We start from the raw sequence: 18,058 nt of genomic DNA, 5'->3' as shown, positions 1-18,058 counted from the left end.
GCTGGCAGGGGCCCGGCCCCCCTAAACTATAAAATTGCTATTAAGCCCTTATAATTTTATAAAATTTTAAATTAATAAAGTTAAAATTAAACTTTGATCCCTTAAAATTATAAAAATTTAATTTAACCTTTTATAAATTATAAAAACGTAAACTATAAAAAATTAAAATTTTATTCACCCCTTAAAAAATTATTTTTGCTTCGCCCCTTACTTTATAATTTACCCTAATATTATATTTTAATTGCTAAAAATTTACCATTACCCCAAATTAAAACAAGGAAAAATTTTCTCGGTAGAGGACAATCAAATCCGGTCACGTTGTAAACTGATTAACAACGCTATCAATCTTCAATGTGAAAAAAGACTCCTTTGCTTTGCCATGTTGCTTCACCCTGTGGGTGGTTATCAATTATCATATATGGTTGCTGGAAGCTACGTGGTAGTTTCGCGGCGCACAGCTGCAAGAGAGGTGGTGGATGAGCCACTAAAGCAGAAAACTGTATGAAAACCCACCCATCAATGTGCAATACCTTTGAGGTACTTACGGTGCCCAAACCTCATCTCTCTTTAGCTACTTAAACATGAAGCAACAACATCTACCCCATTACAAACCTTGGGTCGCTCATCTCTTTACCCCAAGATCAACATCAGGTATGTATGAACTTCCTCAATACTTCTCACAAGATGTAAGTTATACTCATCTTTCTACTAAAGCTGTTAAAGTTTTTCTCCTTGTTAATACAAAGCATGGGCATTAAGTTTCTTCTTCATGCAATCTGTGTATGGACTTGCACAACCTGCTGGGTTCTCACTGCATCAACTGACGATGGGCTAGTGCGGGTCAGTCTGAAAAAACAGCCATTAGATCTTAAAAGGTTAAATGCTGCCAGGATAACCCGAGTAGGGCTTGAAAGCAATGTGAATGATCAAGGAGCAGGTGTAGTATACCTAAAGAATTATCTTGATACTCAATATTATGGAGAAATTGGCATAGGTTCACCTTCTCAGAGCTTCTCTGTTGTCTTTGACACTGCTAGCTCTAATCTTTGGGTTCCATCTTCAAAATGCCTTTTTTCTGTAAGTCTCAAGTACTTGAATATTAATTCAGAGGTGTGAAGCCATAGGAACTACATAGTGAAGTCAGTGTGGCTGTATGCAGATTCCTTGTCATTTGCATTCCAAGTTTCGAGCAAGGTGGTCCAGTACTTATACCAAGATTGGTAATTTCGTTGCCTTCAATGTGTTTGATAATTTGTTTGTTTTTTCGGCAGTTGTTGAATTAATGCCTTCTTAAAACATATTTTCCAACATTCTTCAAATTCTTACAGGGATACCTTGCACAATCAGCTATGACTATGGAGATGTTTCTGGCTTCTTTAGCGTGGATCATGTTAAAGTTGGAGAGATTATTGTCAAAGATCAAGTGAGTTTATATCTATATATAAAATATTATGCTTTACATAATTGTGTTTCACAAAACTTATGTATCATTCAGGAGTTCATAGAGATTACAAGGGAAGCTTTTCTACCATTCCTAGTAGCAAAATATGATGGGATTCTTGGACTCGGGTTTCCGGAAATTTCAGTGGAACAAGCTACTCCTCTGTGGTATAATTTTTTTTTTTCAAAATTATCTTATTATAAGTAACCTTTTGCAGGATCATTTTGTTGAATTTAATCCTAGTTTGTTTTTCCTATGTATAAACTCATATCTTGGTCAGCTGTTAGCAATAGATTTCTCATACTCTATATACAGGTTCAGTATGATGCAACAAGGTCACATTAACCACAAACTTTTCTCTCTGTGGCTAAGTGGAGATTTAACATCAGAGTTGGGAGGTGAAATTGTGTTTGGAGGTCTTGACTGGAGGCACTTCAGAGGTGGTCACACTTATGTCCCGGTTACAAGAAGTGGTTATTGGGAGGTGAGCTCTTAATTTGTTGTTTTCTTCACACTCTCCTCTGTGCTTTCTTCTGATGATAAAGGTTGATATATAACTATGGTTTCATTCATCATTCCAGATTGTGGTGGGGGACATTTTAGTAGAGAGCATTTCGACAGGTGTCCTTTAATCTACTTTGTGTTAGAAAATTAAACATCTTTAGCTAAGTTTCTGAACAGGTTTTCATAAAATAAAATTTATACAACATACTTTTATTTAAAGAAAATAAGAAATACCTTGAGAACCTAACACATTAACACTCAAGATGGGATCTTGTTTATTTTGCAGGAGTATGCAAGTTTGGCTGTGCAGCTATTCTGGATTCAGGGACACCCTTAATTGCTGGGCCAACTGTATGTGTTTGTACCGTTTGCCTTCTAATCAACTCTAGATTCAGTGCTACGGATTTGTATAATTCTTTTTCTTGGTTGTTTTCACTGTTATCGCCATTTAAGTCTCACTAGCAGCAATTTCCAGCAAATTGTGGATCAGATCAACAGTGCAATTGGAGCAGAAGGAATTGTAAGCATGGAATGCAGAAATGTTGTTTCTAAGTATGGATATGCCTTATGGAACACCTTGATATCTGGGGTTAGTTATCTTTTTCCATTTATTTATGTTCAGTACACCAACTCTTGATTGGTATAAAGACATTTATTTACTTATTACTGAAGGTACGCCCTGAAATTGTGTGTGTCGATGTCGGGTTGTGTTTATATAATGGCTCACAGAAAGTGAGGTAAAATTTTGCATATTCCTTCTATTATTACTATTAGTATTACTGGGGGGAAAATGGGGTATGGTTATATGTTGAGTCCTCAACTTGAACCCCTGCAGTGGTCGGCTGAAGACGTTGTTAGAAGATGAAACTATGGAAGGGTCAGCCATGGGTGAGAGTGCTGTCTGTACTTTCTGTGAGATGATTGTTTTCTGGATTCAAGTTCAGCTCAAACAACAGAAAACAAAGGACGCAGTCTTCCAATACGTGGATCAGGTGATTCTTCTTGCGGACAATTAAGTAAATTTGTCTTGTCCAAATAATATCACATCAATCATTCATAAATACATGCATGCATACATACATACGTTAGACATGGACTAACAAATCTTTTGCATCTCAATGGCAAAGCTATGCGATGATCTTCCAAATCCCATTGGAAAATCATTTGTGAACTGTGGTTCCCTCGAAATTCTGCCAGATGTTACATTTACCATTGGAAACAAATCTTTCCCTCTTACTCCACAACAGGTATAGTATATGCTTGAAGATTTGAACATTTATTCTGGTCTTAATTTTGATACTGCAACACATGCAACTTAAGCATTATATATACTAAGTTTGCTTATCAATATGGACAGTCTTCTAGCACAATAGCTTAATTTCATATATACTCTAGACTTTCGGGAAACAGATTGAACTTTTCGACATGCAGCGTTCCTTGTCAAATTCCTGATCTTACCCTATATGTATGTTTTTTTTCCATTGACATGCAGTATATTCTTAAAGTTGAAACAAGCTATTCTACAGTGTGTGTCAGTGGCTTTGTCCCTTTGGACGTGCCTCCCCCACGAGGTCCAATCTGGTACGACGACATAAAAAATCTGTTTTTTTGCCATTTGAGACATAGTTGAAACTTTCAATCTGAGTTGTTAATGCATGCAAGTGTGACTCACACTGAACTGACTGGTGCATGTTGCATGTAGGGTACTTGGAGATAGATTTCTAAGCGCTTACCATACGGTGTTTGACTTCGGAAATATGAGGGTGGGATTTGCAAAATCTGCAAATTAAATATTAATAAACTGGATATCTCACACCCTGTAATCCACCGACATTAATCCGAGGGCAGATGGATAACAAGGGAAGGGAAGAGAAAGGATGCATCACTTTTTAGATATTCTATTTACATAATGCTCATTCTGCTTGAAATGCCTTGTGTGTAATGGTTAAATATTTCACCTCGTCAAAAAACTGCAGTCCAACCTTAGTTCCAATGGTCCAACTTTTTAAAGTGGATGCTATGAACACGTAAAAGTGATCCAAATTATTGACAAAAGTATACTGTATACTGTTTTTTCTTTTTATTGTATATACAATTAATATTTATAATAAATTAAAGCTGGGTGATGCCGTCTATACAGTGCATTTAGTAGAACTCTACCTCTTTGGACAATGAAAACCAACTTATACAAAATAAATAAATAAATAAAAGGGAAAAAATAAAAAATTCACTTGATAACTTTCATTTCACGGTCACTATTGTGTTTGAATCTAAATATATATTTTATTATTGATTTTAATTTTACTTTTACAGTAATTAATCTCATCATCATTGTTATTTTTAACCTCACCAGAGACAACTATACCATCCATCCAAAGGAAGCTATGGTTTATTGTCCTGCTGCTTATCAGTGATCATAGACTGATGAAGCTAGGATTATGGTGAGCTCCCTTATATGAATCCATGTTTCCATATAATTACAGTTGAACTGATTGTTGCTTGACTTATCTATCATTTATCCTCTGTTTTTTATTACCGCTTTTTGGTCATCAGATTCTTCAATCAGATGCGTATGCATTTAATTCTCCATTATACTTTCCTAGGCAGTAAAGGAGTAGGGTTTAAGCATATATTTCACATATATTATGATGGATTGGGGGAAAAGAGAGATTGCAGAAATTGTTGTTCAACCGGTGGAAAGTAAGGGATATATATAATACAAATATAAATACAAGTGGACAAAGGACTTTGTTCAAATCTTCAGTCACTCATTCCGAATTCGATCCCTAGATAACCCTACCCTTATCCAAGGAAAAAAATATAAATACAAGTTATGTTTGTTGAATTTATTAGAGCAAATATAGTGTCAAGTAGAATACAATTTATACTCATAGCTTAGCATACTTCTTAAGATTGTCTGCAGCATCTTTAGCATGGTCTGGCACAGGCAAGTTGCACAAAAGAGTAACCCTTGATGATGATACCAAGGTTCTGCTATCCGAGCTTGAAGCTGAATCCTTTGTTTTCCACAGTCGAACCTCCCATACCTACCATTTGGCAGCATTAGTTAAGTAACCTTCTTCATATACACAATTGTATGCATTTTTTTAGCAACATTATTTAGGGCACGGGTGGTAGACATTGGCATATTTCCTTTAAAATTATTTTACTTTTTGATAGAAAATTTGCCGATTGATCCATAGATAAGCAAGCGGTAAAAGACTTGCGGTTAAATCTTTAGTTAACACCCGTTTCGAGTTTGATCCCAGGACAACCCCGATTTTTAGTGATGGAGCAAGCATTTATGGAGAAGAGAAAGACCTCATTTTGCATGTAAATTGTAGACATTGATACTGATGACAGAAGTTCTTCCAAGAAATTTACAGCGAGCAGTATTGAAAAAGATAGAAATGGAATGGCCTATTCAAGTGAGAATTGAATACACGTCTCAATATTTATTATTTAAGATTTATCCCTTTAGAGACATACATACTAGTTGATTAAATTATGTACATTAAAATATTTGAAATCGTCCACGTCTCACTGCTTACCGCACCTTCATTCTTAGTTTTTTCAAACTTGATAACAAGTATAGCCATTTTATTTATTTACATGTACAGCGGAGCATTAGGCAACGAACATGCAAATAAACAAATATAGACAGAATTTGATGCCTAAGATTAAAAAAAATATATATATCAATAAAAAGTTAAATTATTATTTGGGTCTGAATTTTACAATCATTCTCACATTGAGTCCTTTTGTGTAAAAAGAAATCAAACCCCAGACTTGGATTGCTGTTTTTATCATTTTATTGCATATAAAGTATCCAACAGATAAACTTTTTTTTGTTAAACTGCTTTTTTTTTGTTTTAGTATAGTAAAATGGGATTAAATTCTCAACACCTAATAAATAGATAAATGGGAAAATAGCAACAGTCCGTACCTGAATGGTCTTGCCAGGACTGACGGGGGTAGCTTCAGCGAAGATAAAGTCACCAAGTTCAGCGCGCTTTAAGTGATTGATGCTAAGGTGGATCCCAGCCACTCTTTGGAAACCGCTAGCCATGTGAGCCCCGATGCTAGCCAGCGCCTCCGCTATCAGAGCCGATACTCCACCGTGCAACACCTTAAACGGCTGCTTTTTGCCAATACAGATTGCAACTTTATTATTTCAAAACAAAAAACGAAAAGAAGGGGAAAAAATCTTTGTAACTGAAACCTGGCAGCACTTGTGGGTAACATGTAGGTGTCCGTTAACTTTGGTAGGGGACAAATCTTGTAATTGAAACCCCAATAAATGGAGCGCAGAATCCAGATTGGCCGTCTTGTCCGAAGATGAAGATGACGATGATTCATCCATTCAGAAACCACCTTCAATTAACTCTATAATTTCTGTCTGAAATTTATAATCGGAATTTAAGACATGAGAAATGGTGTTGTTTGAGATTGGTCGTTCGTCGTCAACAACCTTTCGCTTTTTTGGGTTTTGGTTTTTGGTGTGAAAGAGTTTTAAGGATAATGTAATTACGAAGCACAGACAGAAACCTTATCGGCCGAGCCATTTGCATTTTGGAATAGAGCGGAGCCAACAAAGCAAAGGGTATTTTGGTATATTAACAAAATCAAAGCTAATGTGGTTCCTGTCCGGTGGTAGGTAGGTCAGGTAGCACTTGTGCTTGGTGTGTGTTGTATGGCCTCATTAACCTAACTTACTTAACACAATAACCTAGCATTTAAATTTGTAGAACAAATTTTAAGTTTTAATTTATGTTTTTTCTTTTATTTTTTTATCTTTATTATTTATTGATTTGAAAATTTACAATAGTTAAATTATTAAACTATTAATTATAAAATGATATACGAAATAATAAAAAATACTTTATTTTACATCACTTTTAAGTGAATCCATTCCCATATTATTATATGAATATTAAAATTACATACTTAAAATAGATTTAGACTAATGATGTAGAAATATAAATAAGGTATTGAAGTCATATCTTTAATTGCATCAAAATTTAGGAGGAAATATATTATATTATCTTATTCTAAAATAGCTGAATTTAAATTCATCATTGTCTATAAATATAATTTTCAACACTTTATTTATATATAAAGAGAGTTTGGATATTTAAATGTAAAATGGCACCCATTAGTCAAACTAAAAACATAAAAATAATCATTCCATAATTCTCTTAATGAAACATGTTTTATAGCACGTCGAATCATTTAGTAGGTGAAATTCCAAGATTAGGTAGCAGCAGTGGATAACATATGTAATTTGTCACACACCACCTACCACCTACCACCACCCCTACTTTCTTCTTTACTTATTTTTATATTTTAACAACATGAGCATTCATCCCAAACTATTTTCTCTTAAATTCATATTTTTTTTAGTAGGTGTTGATACATATTGCTGATTGATTAATTTTTTATGGAGATTTATGCGATTATTTAATTTAAAAAATTTATAACTCGTTTTAATGTTTAAAATTGAATGTATTTTTTGTTAAAAACTTAATTAATTTTTTTAGAAAATACAAAAACTTATTTAACCCTTAAACCTTTATAAAAGAAACAAAGAAGAGATTTAGAAGGAAAAATATAATTGATAAGATACTTTATAAGGAGTTTTAAAACATGTTTTCTTAAGTGTTTTTCATTTTCCAAGAAAATAATACAAAAATAGCATATGTTCTCTAAAATCAAACTCAACCTTAAATTTCTTGTTAAAATTCTATTTAGAGATGTAATCTTCCAAAATTCTTCATAATCTTCTTTCATTTAGTTCATACTGTCTCACTATATAAAAAACTTTAAACTTCAAATTATAATTTTATTTAATTCTAATTATTGGGGATTGACTCTATTAAGTAACGAACAAATAAAAAATAACGGAAGAAATTGAGAAATTGAATACACAAATTTAACGTTGAAAAACTCCTCCAAAGAGGATAAAAAATAATGGACAAAGATAATTTTACTATAATGGCAAAAGAATGAAGAGTACAAAAGATGGAGGGAAAAATTAAACCCCAAAACCCAAAATCAAAGAACCTTCAAAACGTAAATACAAAATTCTCCAAAAGTGTTATGAGTTCTAATCTTTTAATGGGTGTATTTTTTAAAGTTGTAAAAGAGCCTATTTATAGGCTAAATTTGTAGGTCAAATAATAATAAAATAATCTATACTAATTAGAGTTCGACTAAAACAAAAAAGACAGAGTTTAACTGGGAGATTATCTCTCAAATTTGACTGAAATATGAGGCATACTCAACAAATCTCCACATTGACTAGTATTTCCACAACGCCATCTCTGCCAAAGCCTGTTACGAGCTTATCTTGAACTATGTAGGGAATTAACTGAGTCGAATCTGTACTTAGAAGCTGGAAGACTTCTAGCCTTCGACTTGTGCACTACCAAATCAAAACTAACTCTGGTCTGATTTTCACAAACACAGTGCCCTAACTTTTCAAAACCTGCATCCAAAAAAGAACCTTATTTCAACGAAAAGTCATACATTTACCCCTCCTATGTCTCCGCTCCAAACGATTTGACTTTAACTCTGTAACAAATAAAGGACGTCTGGTTTCATCAGTTACTGTAGTGCCTTTTAGAATATAAAGATTGTCGGTCCTTTTACTTTTCAACAAAATAAGAGCCTCACGAGACACCTTAATGCCGCTCGACTTGATGTTGATTTTGTAACCTTTCAAGCTTAAAATACTCAATGAGATGAGATTCTTTCATCAACCAGGTACATACCTGATATTTGAGAGTGTCATAATCATGCCATCATGCATCCTAATTTTAATAGTACTTGTAACAACTTGGTTTTCAGTGGTGACGGAACAATGGTTTCGAAACCACAAATTTTCATTGTGTCGACTCGTAATTACCGTTTTTAGAATATTTATAGAGTTATTAAATCCGTATTAAAATTTGAATGAGAAATTTTAACGTTTAGATAGATTATTAAGGAGAAATGACTAAATTGTAAAAGTACAAAATATGCTAATTATAGCATTTAGGTGATTGAATGGCCTAAGTAGTAAATATGGGAGGACCAATAGGGGAATTAATCCCTATTTTAGATAGTGGACTGTAATGAGTATTAATAATTAAAGAAAAATTAAAAGAAAATATGTTTAAAGACAATTTTGTAAATTATTCAAAATTAAAGAAACAAATTGAAACAAAAGCTTTATTTTTTATCTTCTTCTTGGTCTAACCTCACAATTGATGAGCTAGGAAGCTTTGTTCATCTTTTGTCTTTGCATGGTAAGTAAATTGAATCATTTTTTTTTTTTGTAGTTTTTATGTTTATAAGATCGCTGTAACTAGGTCCAACTTGCCCATACCTTTGTTTTTTATTTTGTTAAAAATTTTAGAAGTTTTCATTGATGAATATTAATTTTTTTTGATGAATACTATGTATTTGGAGTTTTGATTATGCTATTTGATGAATTTGTAAAGTGATTTTTGTTAGACTTTGATTTTAGGATTAAATTGTGCAAATGTCAAAATTTTAGGGTTTAATAGTGAATTTAATGTTTATTAGAGACTTTTTGAGGGCCTAGTATATTTGGATAAAATATTGACTTGTGAAAAATGGTTAATTTGATGAATTTCGAGTTAAAAGACTAAATTACAAAAATTGTAAATGTTTGGGGTAATTGTGTAAATTCAAAAAATAAAAGGATATTAATTGTAAAATGTATTGGAAATGAAATATATACTAATAAATGAGTAATTTACATTTTAGGTCAAGATCCCGTAGATACTCGTGGAAAATGAAAAATAGCGGAATAGTCCTTGAAATTCTGCAGTTTCTACAATTCAGTCAAGGTAAGTTCATATGGTTATAAATTAACTTTTATATAAATAGGTGATTGATATTACATGATAATATACATATGTACCATTGTTGGTAATGAATCATTGTTTGAATCATAATATTGAATTTGATGTTCGTTTTGAAATTGAATGCAAGATAGAGTACAATTGTGTTTTGATATATTATGGGGGTTTGGAGTGGAGATGGTATTGGAGGAGATATTGGTATATTACCCAAGTAAATCGGGGTTCAGCATTTGTTGCGAACTCTTGCATTATACTTTCTTTTTGGCGTGGTTCGAGTGGATCAACTCTTTCGAGCTTCTGTTAAGCTCTTATGTGCTTCTGTTGGCGTGTTTCAGGTGGACCAGCTCTTATAAGCTTCTGTTGACATACTCTTACCCATAAGTCATTCTTTGAATAGAAATCTCGATAAGGAAATTTATTTAATGAATTTAAAAGATATGTTACTTATTCTATATTGATCTGAACATCGATGAATTTATCAATTGAAATTGTGTATGACAATAAGTTATCATGGATGATTATTATTGTTAGAAATATTATAATTAGTTCGGTAAGATTTATCGTTTAATACATCAAACTTACTAAGCTTCATTAAACTTACTTGTGTTGTTTAATGTCATTATAGATTCTTGGAAGGTTGGACGATCGAATCAACACTCAAAGTCACACTATCCAAATTTCATCTCGGTAGTTTTGGAATGTTTAATTCAGATTATATGGCATGTATAGACTCTTGTGTGGTTTTGGTTAATGTTTGGCTATGTAAATATTATGAATGATATTTATTTATCGTTTAATACATCAAACTTACTAAGCTTCATTAAACTTACTTGTGTTGTTTAATGTCATTATAGATTCTTGGAAGGTTGGACGATCGAATCAACACTCAAAGTCACACTATCCAGCTCATCTCGGTAGTTTTTGGAATGTTTAATTCAGATTATATGGCATGTATAGACTCTTGTGTGGTTTTGGTTAATGTTTGGCTATGTAAATATTATGAATGATATTTTGTGCAAATAACCAACTTACATATTACATAAGAATGAGGTTTAGTTTTATGCTAGTATGTATAATGTATAGTTATAATTGAAATGTTGTGATTGTGGTACCTTTGATAGGTATTTTGATTAGGTATTGTGTGAGTGAATTGATGAATTGAATCGATGTTTATTTTGTTGTAAAGTTATATATACTTGTGCTACCAATGAGGGTACATTGGTTAGGCACTTATTAGGTTGGTTTTGGTGTGTTTTCGACTCGATTAATGTCGTTTTGAACTGATATTTTGGTTGGTATTTGAGTTTCCAAAGGTCCAAACAAACTTGAAATGGTAAACTTGTGTTTTAAGGTTCATTTTGGGGCTACATGGCTTGAGACACGAGCGTGTGTCTCATCAGTGTGTGACACATGGCCATGCGACACAGTAGTGTGTCCCCTGTATGTTCAAAGCACGCAAGTAAGGCAGTTACATGGCCTATCACACGGCCTGATACACGGGTGTGTGTCTAAGCTGTGTGAGTCACACAGCCTGGCCACACAGCCGTGTGAACCCTGCAGTCCAAAATTTTCAAATTTTTCTTAAAATTTCCAAATGTTTTCGATTTAGTCCTAGACTATTTCTTTAGTATTTTTACGGCCTCGAGGACTCAATTAAGGGACATTATGAATGTATTTGATTGTAATTAGATTATGTTAGTATTGATGTGTGAATTGAATGGCTTACTATTTTGTTGGTTCGGTAATGCTCCGTAACCTTATTCCGGCGACAAATATGAGTTAGGGGTATTATAGTACCAATACCGATTATCTTACTGGATGAATAGTTTCCCATGCACACAACTCACCTTCAACCAAATTGTATGTGGAAAACCATTCTCTATTGGGATATATACGGAAAGAACATCCTGAATCTAGGATTGGCTATCACTTGTTGATACTAACAAGAAATCATCACCACTTTCTTCAGTCAAATTAGCACCAAATATATCTTCCTCGTTACTCTCAACAACCCTTTTATTTCACAGTTTATAACAATTTGCTTTGACATGACCTAACTTCTTACAATAGCAACACCTTTTGTCTCACTTCTTTGATGCTACCAAAATAGAAGCTTGCTTATCTACCTTGATATCTGAACCAAACTCATTGTCGAGTTTTTCTTTACTCAACAAATGACCCTTTACATCTTCGAATGAAAGTTTGTCTTTGTCATAAATCAGGGTCTCCTTGAAAGACTTGTATGAAAAGGGTCAAGAGCACAATAATAGCATATTTTGATCTTCATCGTCAATCTTAACATCAACATTCTTTAAATCATTCAAAAGAGTAATAAATTGACTAATGCGATCTTTAAGAACCTCACATTCGTTCATGCAAAATGTAAATATACATTGTTTCAACATTAAACGGTTAGCTAGAGATTTAGTCGCATAAAAATTTTCTAACCTTTTCCACAAGGTGGATGAGGTTTTATCCATCAAAACCTCCTGCAATACCCTATTTGCGAGGCACTACTAGATTGCAGACATGGTCTTTTCATCAAGCTCTTCCCATTTGTCTTATCTAGATTCTTAGGCTTTTTCTCAATAACAACCTTTTTCAGGCCAGTCTGAACTAGAATTGTCATCATCCGAAATTGCCACAAAATGAATTTGTGACACCATCGAACTTCTCAATGTCAAACATTGTTGTTGCTATCTCTGAACAGGCTGGTCTACAAAAATTGAACTAGCACTGATACTACTTGTTGGGGATCGACTCGATTAAGCAACGAACAAGTAAAAAATAGCGGAAGAAATTGAGAAATTGAACACACAAATTTAACGTAGAAAAACCCTTCCAAAGAGGATAAAAAACCATGGGCAAAGATAATTTACAATAATGGAAAACGAATAAAGAGTACAAAAAATGGAGATAAAAACTAAAGCCCAAAACCCGAAAACAAAGAACCCACAAAACGTAAATACAAAATTCTCCAAAAGTGCTATAAGTTCTAATCTTATAATAGGTGTATTTTTTAAGGTTGTAAGAGAGCCTATTTATAGGCTAAATTCATAGGTCAAATAATAATAAAATAATCTAGACCAGTCACAGTTCGACTGAAAGAAATAAACAAAATTTAATTGGAAGATTATCTCTCAAATTTAACTGAAATATGAAGCATACTCAACACTAAAATATATTTTATATTGTTATTTTTTTTCCTTTTACAAACTAATGATATGAATACAAATTGCATGTTTTTATATTGCATATTTTTAATATCCTTATTTTTCTTTTATAATTTTCTAACTCACAAAATTTTAATAACCTTAATTTTTATTAAAATTTATTGAACTAAACAAAATAATCATAATATTTATTAGCATTTTGAAATGATGCATTTGAAATACTAAATTTTAAAAATGTAGGGCAGAACAATTGCGATATGGGCTAGATATTGAAGTTGATTTTGTAATTTTAATATTTTTATTTGACAGCTTTTGGATTTTTCCTGAAATTACATGAAAAAACAATGTGTTGAAGTGTATATGTTATATCATTTTTATAATTCATGTGTAATTGAAGTTTTGAAGCCTGAAGTTTAGTTCATTGACCAAGAGTGTTTACCTTATAATTATATCATAGATTAAAATTACAGGAATTATCTACTTATTATATGTGTGACAATGAATTGCCCTTACTAGTGATACGTGAACTGTACCCCACAAAAAGTAAGCTGCTTGTCCGCATCTCATAACTCAAACTTTGTTATCATCCATTCCTCTAATTTATAATAGGGTAAACTATACGGTCACTTTTGTTTACTATAAGTTACATTTTAGTTATTTATATTTAAAATATTATGTTTTAGTTACTTACATTATCGTGTTGTAATATTTTAGCTACTAAGCCGTTAATTGTTGTTAACAGTGTAACGGTAAGTTGACGTGGCACGTTAAATCATCATTTCAAATAAAATTTTTAAATTAAATTATACAATCAATCCCCATATTTTTTTTATTTTGAGCAATTTAAATTTTTTTCTTTTATGTTTTTAGACTTTTATTTTTTTTCCCTTTATTTTCCATTCTCTTCTGCTTCTCCCTCTGTTTTCCTACCTTTTCAATTTCTTTTAATATATCAAGAAGTTGAATTGACAGTGAAGAAAGAAGCATGAAGTCGAAAGCCATCATTGCCTATAACCAAAACTCATACCATGCTTCTTTCTTCACAGTCAATTCAACTTTCTGATATGTTAAAAGAAATGGAGAAGATAGGAAAATAGAGGGAGAAGTAGAAGAGAATGGAAAAAAGAAAGGAAAGTTAAAATAAAATGAAAGAAAAAATTAAATTGTTGAAAATAAAAAAAATATAGGGACCAATTGTATAATTTAACCTAAAATTTTTATTTGAAATGATGATTTAACGCGCCACATCAGTACCATTAACGACAATTAATTGCTTAGTGACTAAAATGTTAACGTAAGTGACTAAAACGTAACATTTCAAACATAAGTGACTAAAATGTAATCTAAGGTAAACAAAAGTGACCATGGGTGTAGTTTACCCTTTGTAATATGTAAAATATATATATATATATATATATATATATATTTCAAATAATAAAAGATCAAATGAAACAATTAAATTTGAATTAAAAATGCATTTTGAAATATAAAAGAATTAAAATTAATTAAAGTAAAAATACTAAATTCGCACAAAACATAAATTACGGGGAATATTCATGAAATATGAAATATATTTTTTAAAGTTTATAAAAATTACAAAGTACGTTTTTCAATTAAAATATTTGAAATATAAGTTAACTATTTTAAACATTTAAAGCATTATAAATATAATGGGTTAATACATGGTTTGCTTCAAGAACTTGTCTAAAAGTATCAAGTTGGTACCTAGTTGGTATTTGAATGTTTTTTTATCTACTTGATACCTAAACTTGTATTCAATCACCCAGGTTGATATCTCTGCACTAACACCGTTAATTTATGCTAATATGGTATTGATAGCCAATCTATGATGACACATGGTAGATCTCAAGATATCATGTGGCGGATATAAATTTAAAAAAAAACTTGAAGAATATATAAATTAATAAAAAAGTTTTTTTTCACATCAAAATGAATTTGGACAAATTGTTGTCTAGATCTAGATATCATTTGTCTAGCTTAATTCTGAGTACTTTTAGTAAGTTTATATGCTTTTTTATAAAACAACGAGTTATTTGTATTATTATTTTAAAATTAAAATATATTAAAAATTTAAAATTAAAATATATAACTTAATAAAAATATTAAAATCTTTTACATCAAAATGAGTCTGGACAAATGGTTGTCTAGTGCTATTTAGTTCTTTTATTATTTACGTAACTTTTAGAAATTTATAATTTTTAGTTATTTTGTATTTTTTAATTTTATATATTTATATATTTATAAATTTATATATTATATATTTTAAAATAATAATAACTTAAAATTTGTTATAAAATAAATAGATAGAGAGTAAAGAACAAAGAAAATCGGAGAGCAAAATAGAGTATATTTTATTGATCAATCAGGATGTTTACAAAGCTTTTCCAAAGTCTCTATTTATAGGCATAAGAAGTATAAATGAAGTAGAGATCTACTTCTAATGACTATTATAATTTAAAATATATAAAAATTTATTTAGATCTTGATGAACATCCACTTAATAAGAAATTCATAACACTCCCCCTTGGATGTCCATTGGTAGATAATGTGTCTCGTCAAAATCTTATTAGGAAAAATCCCGTGCGATAAAAACCTAACGAAGGAAAAAGAGTACACAATCTTCTATTACAAGTTGCCCAACCTAATGGGACAAAACCTTGGTTAAAGGAAAAAATTACAACTTGTTTTTACTTCCCCTCATGAAAACATCATATACTTTCTCATATTCTATGTATTCAATCTTGAATACTAGTTTTTCAAATGACTATTTGAATGTATTTACTAAGCATTTATAGCACCATTCTTTTGAAAGTCATGACTGAGGGAAAAATTTAGGGGAAATATATTTTGATCTCTTTAGGAGTTTCAACAATAGTCATAACAAAATTTAATCATGATCCCTCTATAAAAATACAAAATAGATATTTTGGATCATTTTATAATCCTTTTTCAACTACTACTGACTAATTCAAGTTTACCAAATATGTTCAAATTATTTCAACTCATATAAATGAATAATTTCTCGAGAATTTAAATATGCTTCTAGCATTCTAAATCCTTCAAGGATTTTAATATAAACTTTACTATATAGTGATTCATAAAATGTTGTAACAACAACTATTAGACGCAAGTTAAATCCGTTATGAACTTTCGATTTAATAATATATCTAAAGGTGATTACATCCACCACAAAAGAATATTATATCTTTTCATAATCAATACCAAGACTTAGCGAAAAACTTCATATTTTATTCAGTTTTTGCAAAACTACTTCATTTGTACCCTCATTGGCTTTATACCTTTAGATATTTGGACTATTGGTCTAAAAACTCCACGAATTTGAGTTGCGTCTTTCTGTTTTAACCAATATATTTCATATCTATATTTCTTAGTAGATTTATTCAAGATTCTCCTTTTATTTCATTATTCCAACAATAATATTACATGCAAAACCATTGTCGACCACTTTTATTATCGGTTCGATATTTTCTCGTATTGACATAACTTATCTAGATTTATTTATTTTCACTATTTTAATCTTCAACTTCAGGTACTTAAATCTCTTATGGAGTTTTAGTTATGTCTTGCGTCACTTTTGGAGCACCCGCTTTCACTATATGACTATCTAGATTTATTATTTTCTTTTACGAGAATTTTTATATTTAGAACTTGTAATGAGTTATCCTTATTGAACTTATGGTTCAAATTACTCTTCCCCTAACTTATTGCAAGTTCTCCCCCTTCAATGTCGAAAACTATTGAATCAAAATAGTAATCACAAATCAGGTCATAATTGAATCTCCAATACATTTAAAACATATAATAATATAAGGAGACTCATAATTAATATATATTCTCAACTTTCTTTGAGTATTCACTCATCTTTTTTGTGGTGGAACAATTGGAACATATACGCACATACAAAAATTCAAAGATGAGAAATATTTAGCTCTTGACCAAAAACCAATTGTAATGGGGGGTATTTATAACTTATTGGCTTGATGTGTACAACACGTAAATCAAAATAATTCAATGTTGAAATAGAAAGTTTAGTTCTCATAAGTAATAGTTTAGGTATTAATCAAATGCGTTCATTCAATAATTTCTCTAAACCATTATGCTCATAAATAACAAGTTTTTATAAAAGTTTTCAAACTCAATCAATAAAAGACTGAGATATAAATTTATCAATATTAGCAAGATGAATTGTCTTAATTGCATAATTTGAATTTAATTATTTAAAAAAGGAATCTTGCAAACAACAGGTTGCAAGTTGATAACACATATGTGATTATTTTGTAGATGCATCTACCAAAATCATATAATATCAAAACCATCCTCATGATGGATGAATGGGCCCATATTCATTTTAGAAATGCAAGACATTAAATATCAACTTTAGCTAGTGAGTTTCTAATAATCAATTTTCATTGAGAACAAGTAACAAATGAGAATTCTTTAAATTAAAGAATCTTCTAGTTCTTTAATGAATATTCATATGAATTCTCAATTAATTTTTGCATCATATATGATCCAGGATGGTCTAATTGGTCAGGCCAAGTAGTAAATGCATTTGTATCAGTGAACTTCTGGTTTACTTTAACATGCATGTAACCTTCCAGACCTGACTTAGACATTATGGCTAGATTGAGAAGGCTACATTAGCCACCGAAATGGCTAAGCTACCTTACCTTACTTTTGAAGATTTTAAATAAGCTCAGTTTAAAGAAAACCGTAGTTGTACTTTGAATTAGTTTAAAACATTCATTTATTAGGTTGTGTATACTTAGGATTCACCTTATTATTGATAGTGTTGTTTTAGAAAAAAACATTTGTTCATCGTTTTACTTTGTAAAAACTTAGCGCTAACTAATACAACTGAAAAACTATTATTCATGTCATTCTAGAAATCTAGTCACCTTATCGATTTTTCTTTTCAAAAATGGTTTCTTTGCAATGCAAGGGAAATTAGGGAACAATGTCAAATTTTACTTAAGCCTGATATCATGGATTTTTTGGTTATTATGTTTGAGTAATCCATGTATGCA

General features: G+C 31.1%; 2 protein-coding genes and 1 long non-coding RNA gene across 6 annotated transcripts; 2 read left to right on the top strand and 1 right to left on the bottom strand.

Annotated features, from left to right (window-relative positions):
- The first annotated feature begins 266 nt into the window (after window positions 1–266).
- Window positions 267–4,080, top strand: LOC108474886 (aspartic proteinase-like). 4 transcript variants are annotated; one of them, XM_017776925.2, is made up of 14 exons: window positions 267–651; window positions 836–1,077; window positions 1,160–1,220; window positions 1,329–1,423; window positions 1,496–1,608; window positions 1,757–1,925; window positions 2,023–2,062; window positions 2,232–2,296; window positions 2,421–2,534; window positions 2,618–2,682; window positions 2,781–2,937; window positions 3,073–3,192; window positions 3,438–3,526; window positions 3,648–4,080. In XM_017776925.2, the coding sequence occupies exons 1-14, from the start codon at window positions 582–584 to the stop codon at window positions 3,733–3,735; spliced, it is 1,488 nt and encodes a 495-aa protein (XP_017632414.1). In that variant the 5' UTR covers window positions 267–581; the 3' UTR covers window positions 3,736–4,080. The 4 variants fall into 4 exon arrangements, with proteins under 4 accessions (XP_017632414.1, XP_017632413.1, XP_052881861.1 ...); XM_017776924.2 differs by having other exon boundaries at window positions 747–1,077; XM_053025901.1 differs by having other exon boundaries at window positions 724–1,077.
- Window positions 4,081–4,189: 109 nt separating this feature from the next.
- Window positions 4,190–5,474, top strand: LOC128290411 (uncharacterized). The gene is made up of 2 exons (XR_008280242.1): window positions 4,190–4,386; window positions 5,215–5,474. It is a non-coding gene; the product is annotated as an uncharacterized LOC128290411 (long non-coding RNA).
- LOC108474669 (1,4-dihydroxy-2-naphthoyl-CoA thioesterase 1) lies at window positions 4,625–6,549 on the bottom strand. The gene is made up of 3 exons (XM_017776662.2): window positions 6,168–6,549; window positions 5,892–6,083; window positions 4,625–4,992 (listed from the first exon to the last, which is right to left on the bottom strand). Exons 1-3 carry the CDS (start codon window positions 6,306–6,308, stop codon window positions 4,834–4,836), a joined length of 492 nt encoding a protein of 163 aa, XP_017632151.1. The 5' UTR covers window positions 6,309–6,549; the 3' UTR covers window positions 4,625–4,833.
- Window positions 6,550–18,058: the final 11,509 nt, after the last annotated feature.

The sequence above is a fragment of the Gossypium arboreum genome, chromosome 3 (assembly GCF_025698485.1).
Source record: "Gossypium arboreum isolate Shixiya-1 chromosome 3, ASM2569848v2, whole genome shotgun sequence".
Classification (NCBI taxonomy): domain Eukaryota; kingdom Viridiplantae; phylum Streptophyta; class Magnoliopsida; order Malvales; family Malvaceae; genus Gossypium; species Gossypium arboreum.
Note: the sequence above shows the minus strand (reverse complement) of the source record. Positions and strands in the feature narration are given on the sequence as shown.

Coding starts and splice junctions, on each gene's coding strand:
- LOC108474886 (XM_017776924.2), top strand. CDS start 748: ATGGGCATTAAGTTTCTTCTTCATGCAATCTGTGTATGGACTTGCACA. Junction 2,063..2,231: donor AGTAGAGAGCATTTCGACAG/GTGTCCTTTAAT, acceptor TTTATTTTGCAG/GAGTATGCAAGTTTGGCTGT. Junction 3,193..3,437: donor TCCCTCTTACTCCACAACAG/GTATAGTATATG, acceptor ATTGACATGCAG/TATATTCTTAAAGTTGAAAC.
- LOC108474669 (XM_017776662.2), bottom strand. CDS start 6,308: ATGGATGAATCATCGTCATCTTCATCTTCGGACAAGACGGCCAATCTG. Junction 6,084..6,167: donor TTACCCACAAGTGCTGCCAG/GTTTCAGTTACA, acceptor GGCAAAAAGCAG/CCGTTTAAGGTGTTGCACGG. Junction 4,993..5,891: donor GTCCTGGCAAGACCATTCAG/GTACGGACTGTT, acceptor GCCAAATGGTAG/GTATGGGAGGTTCGACTGTG.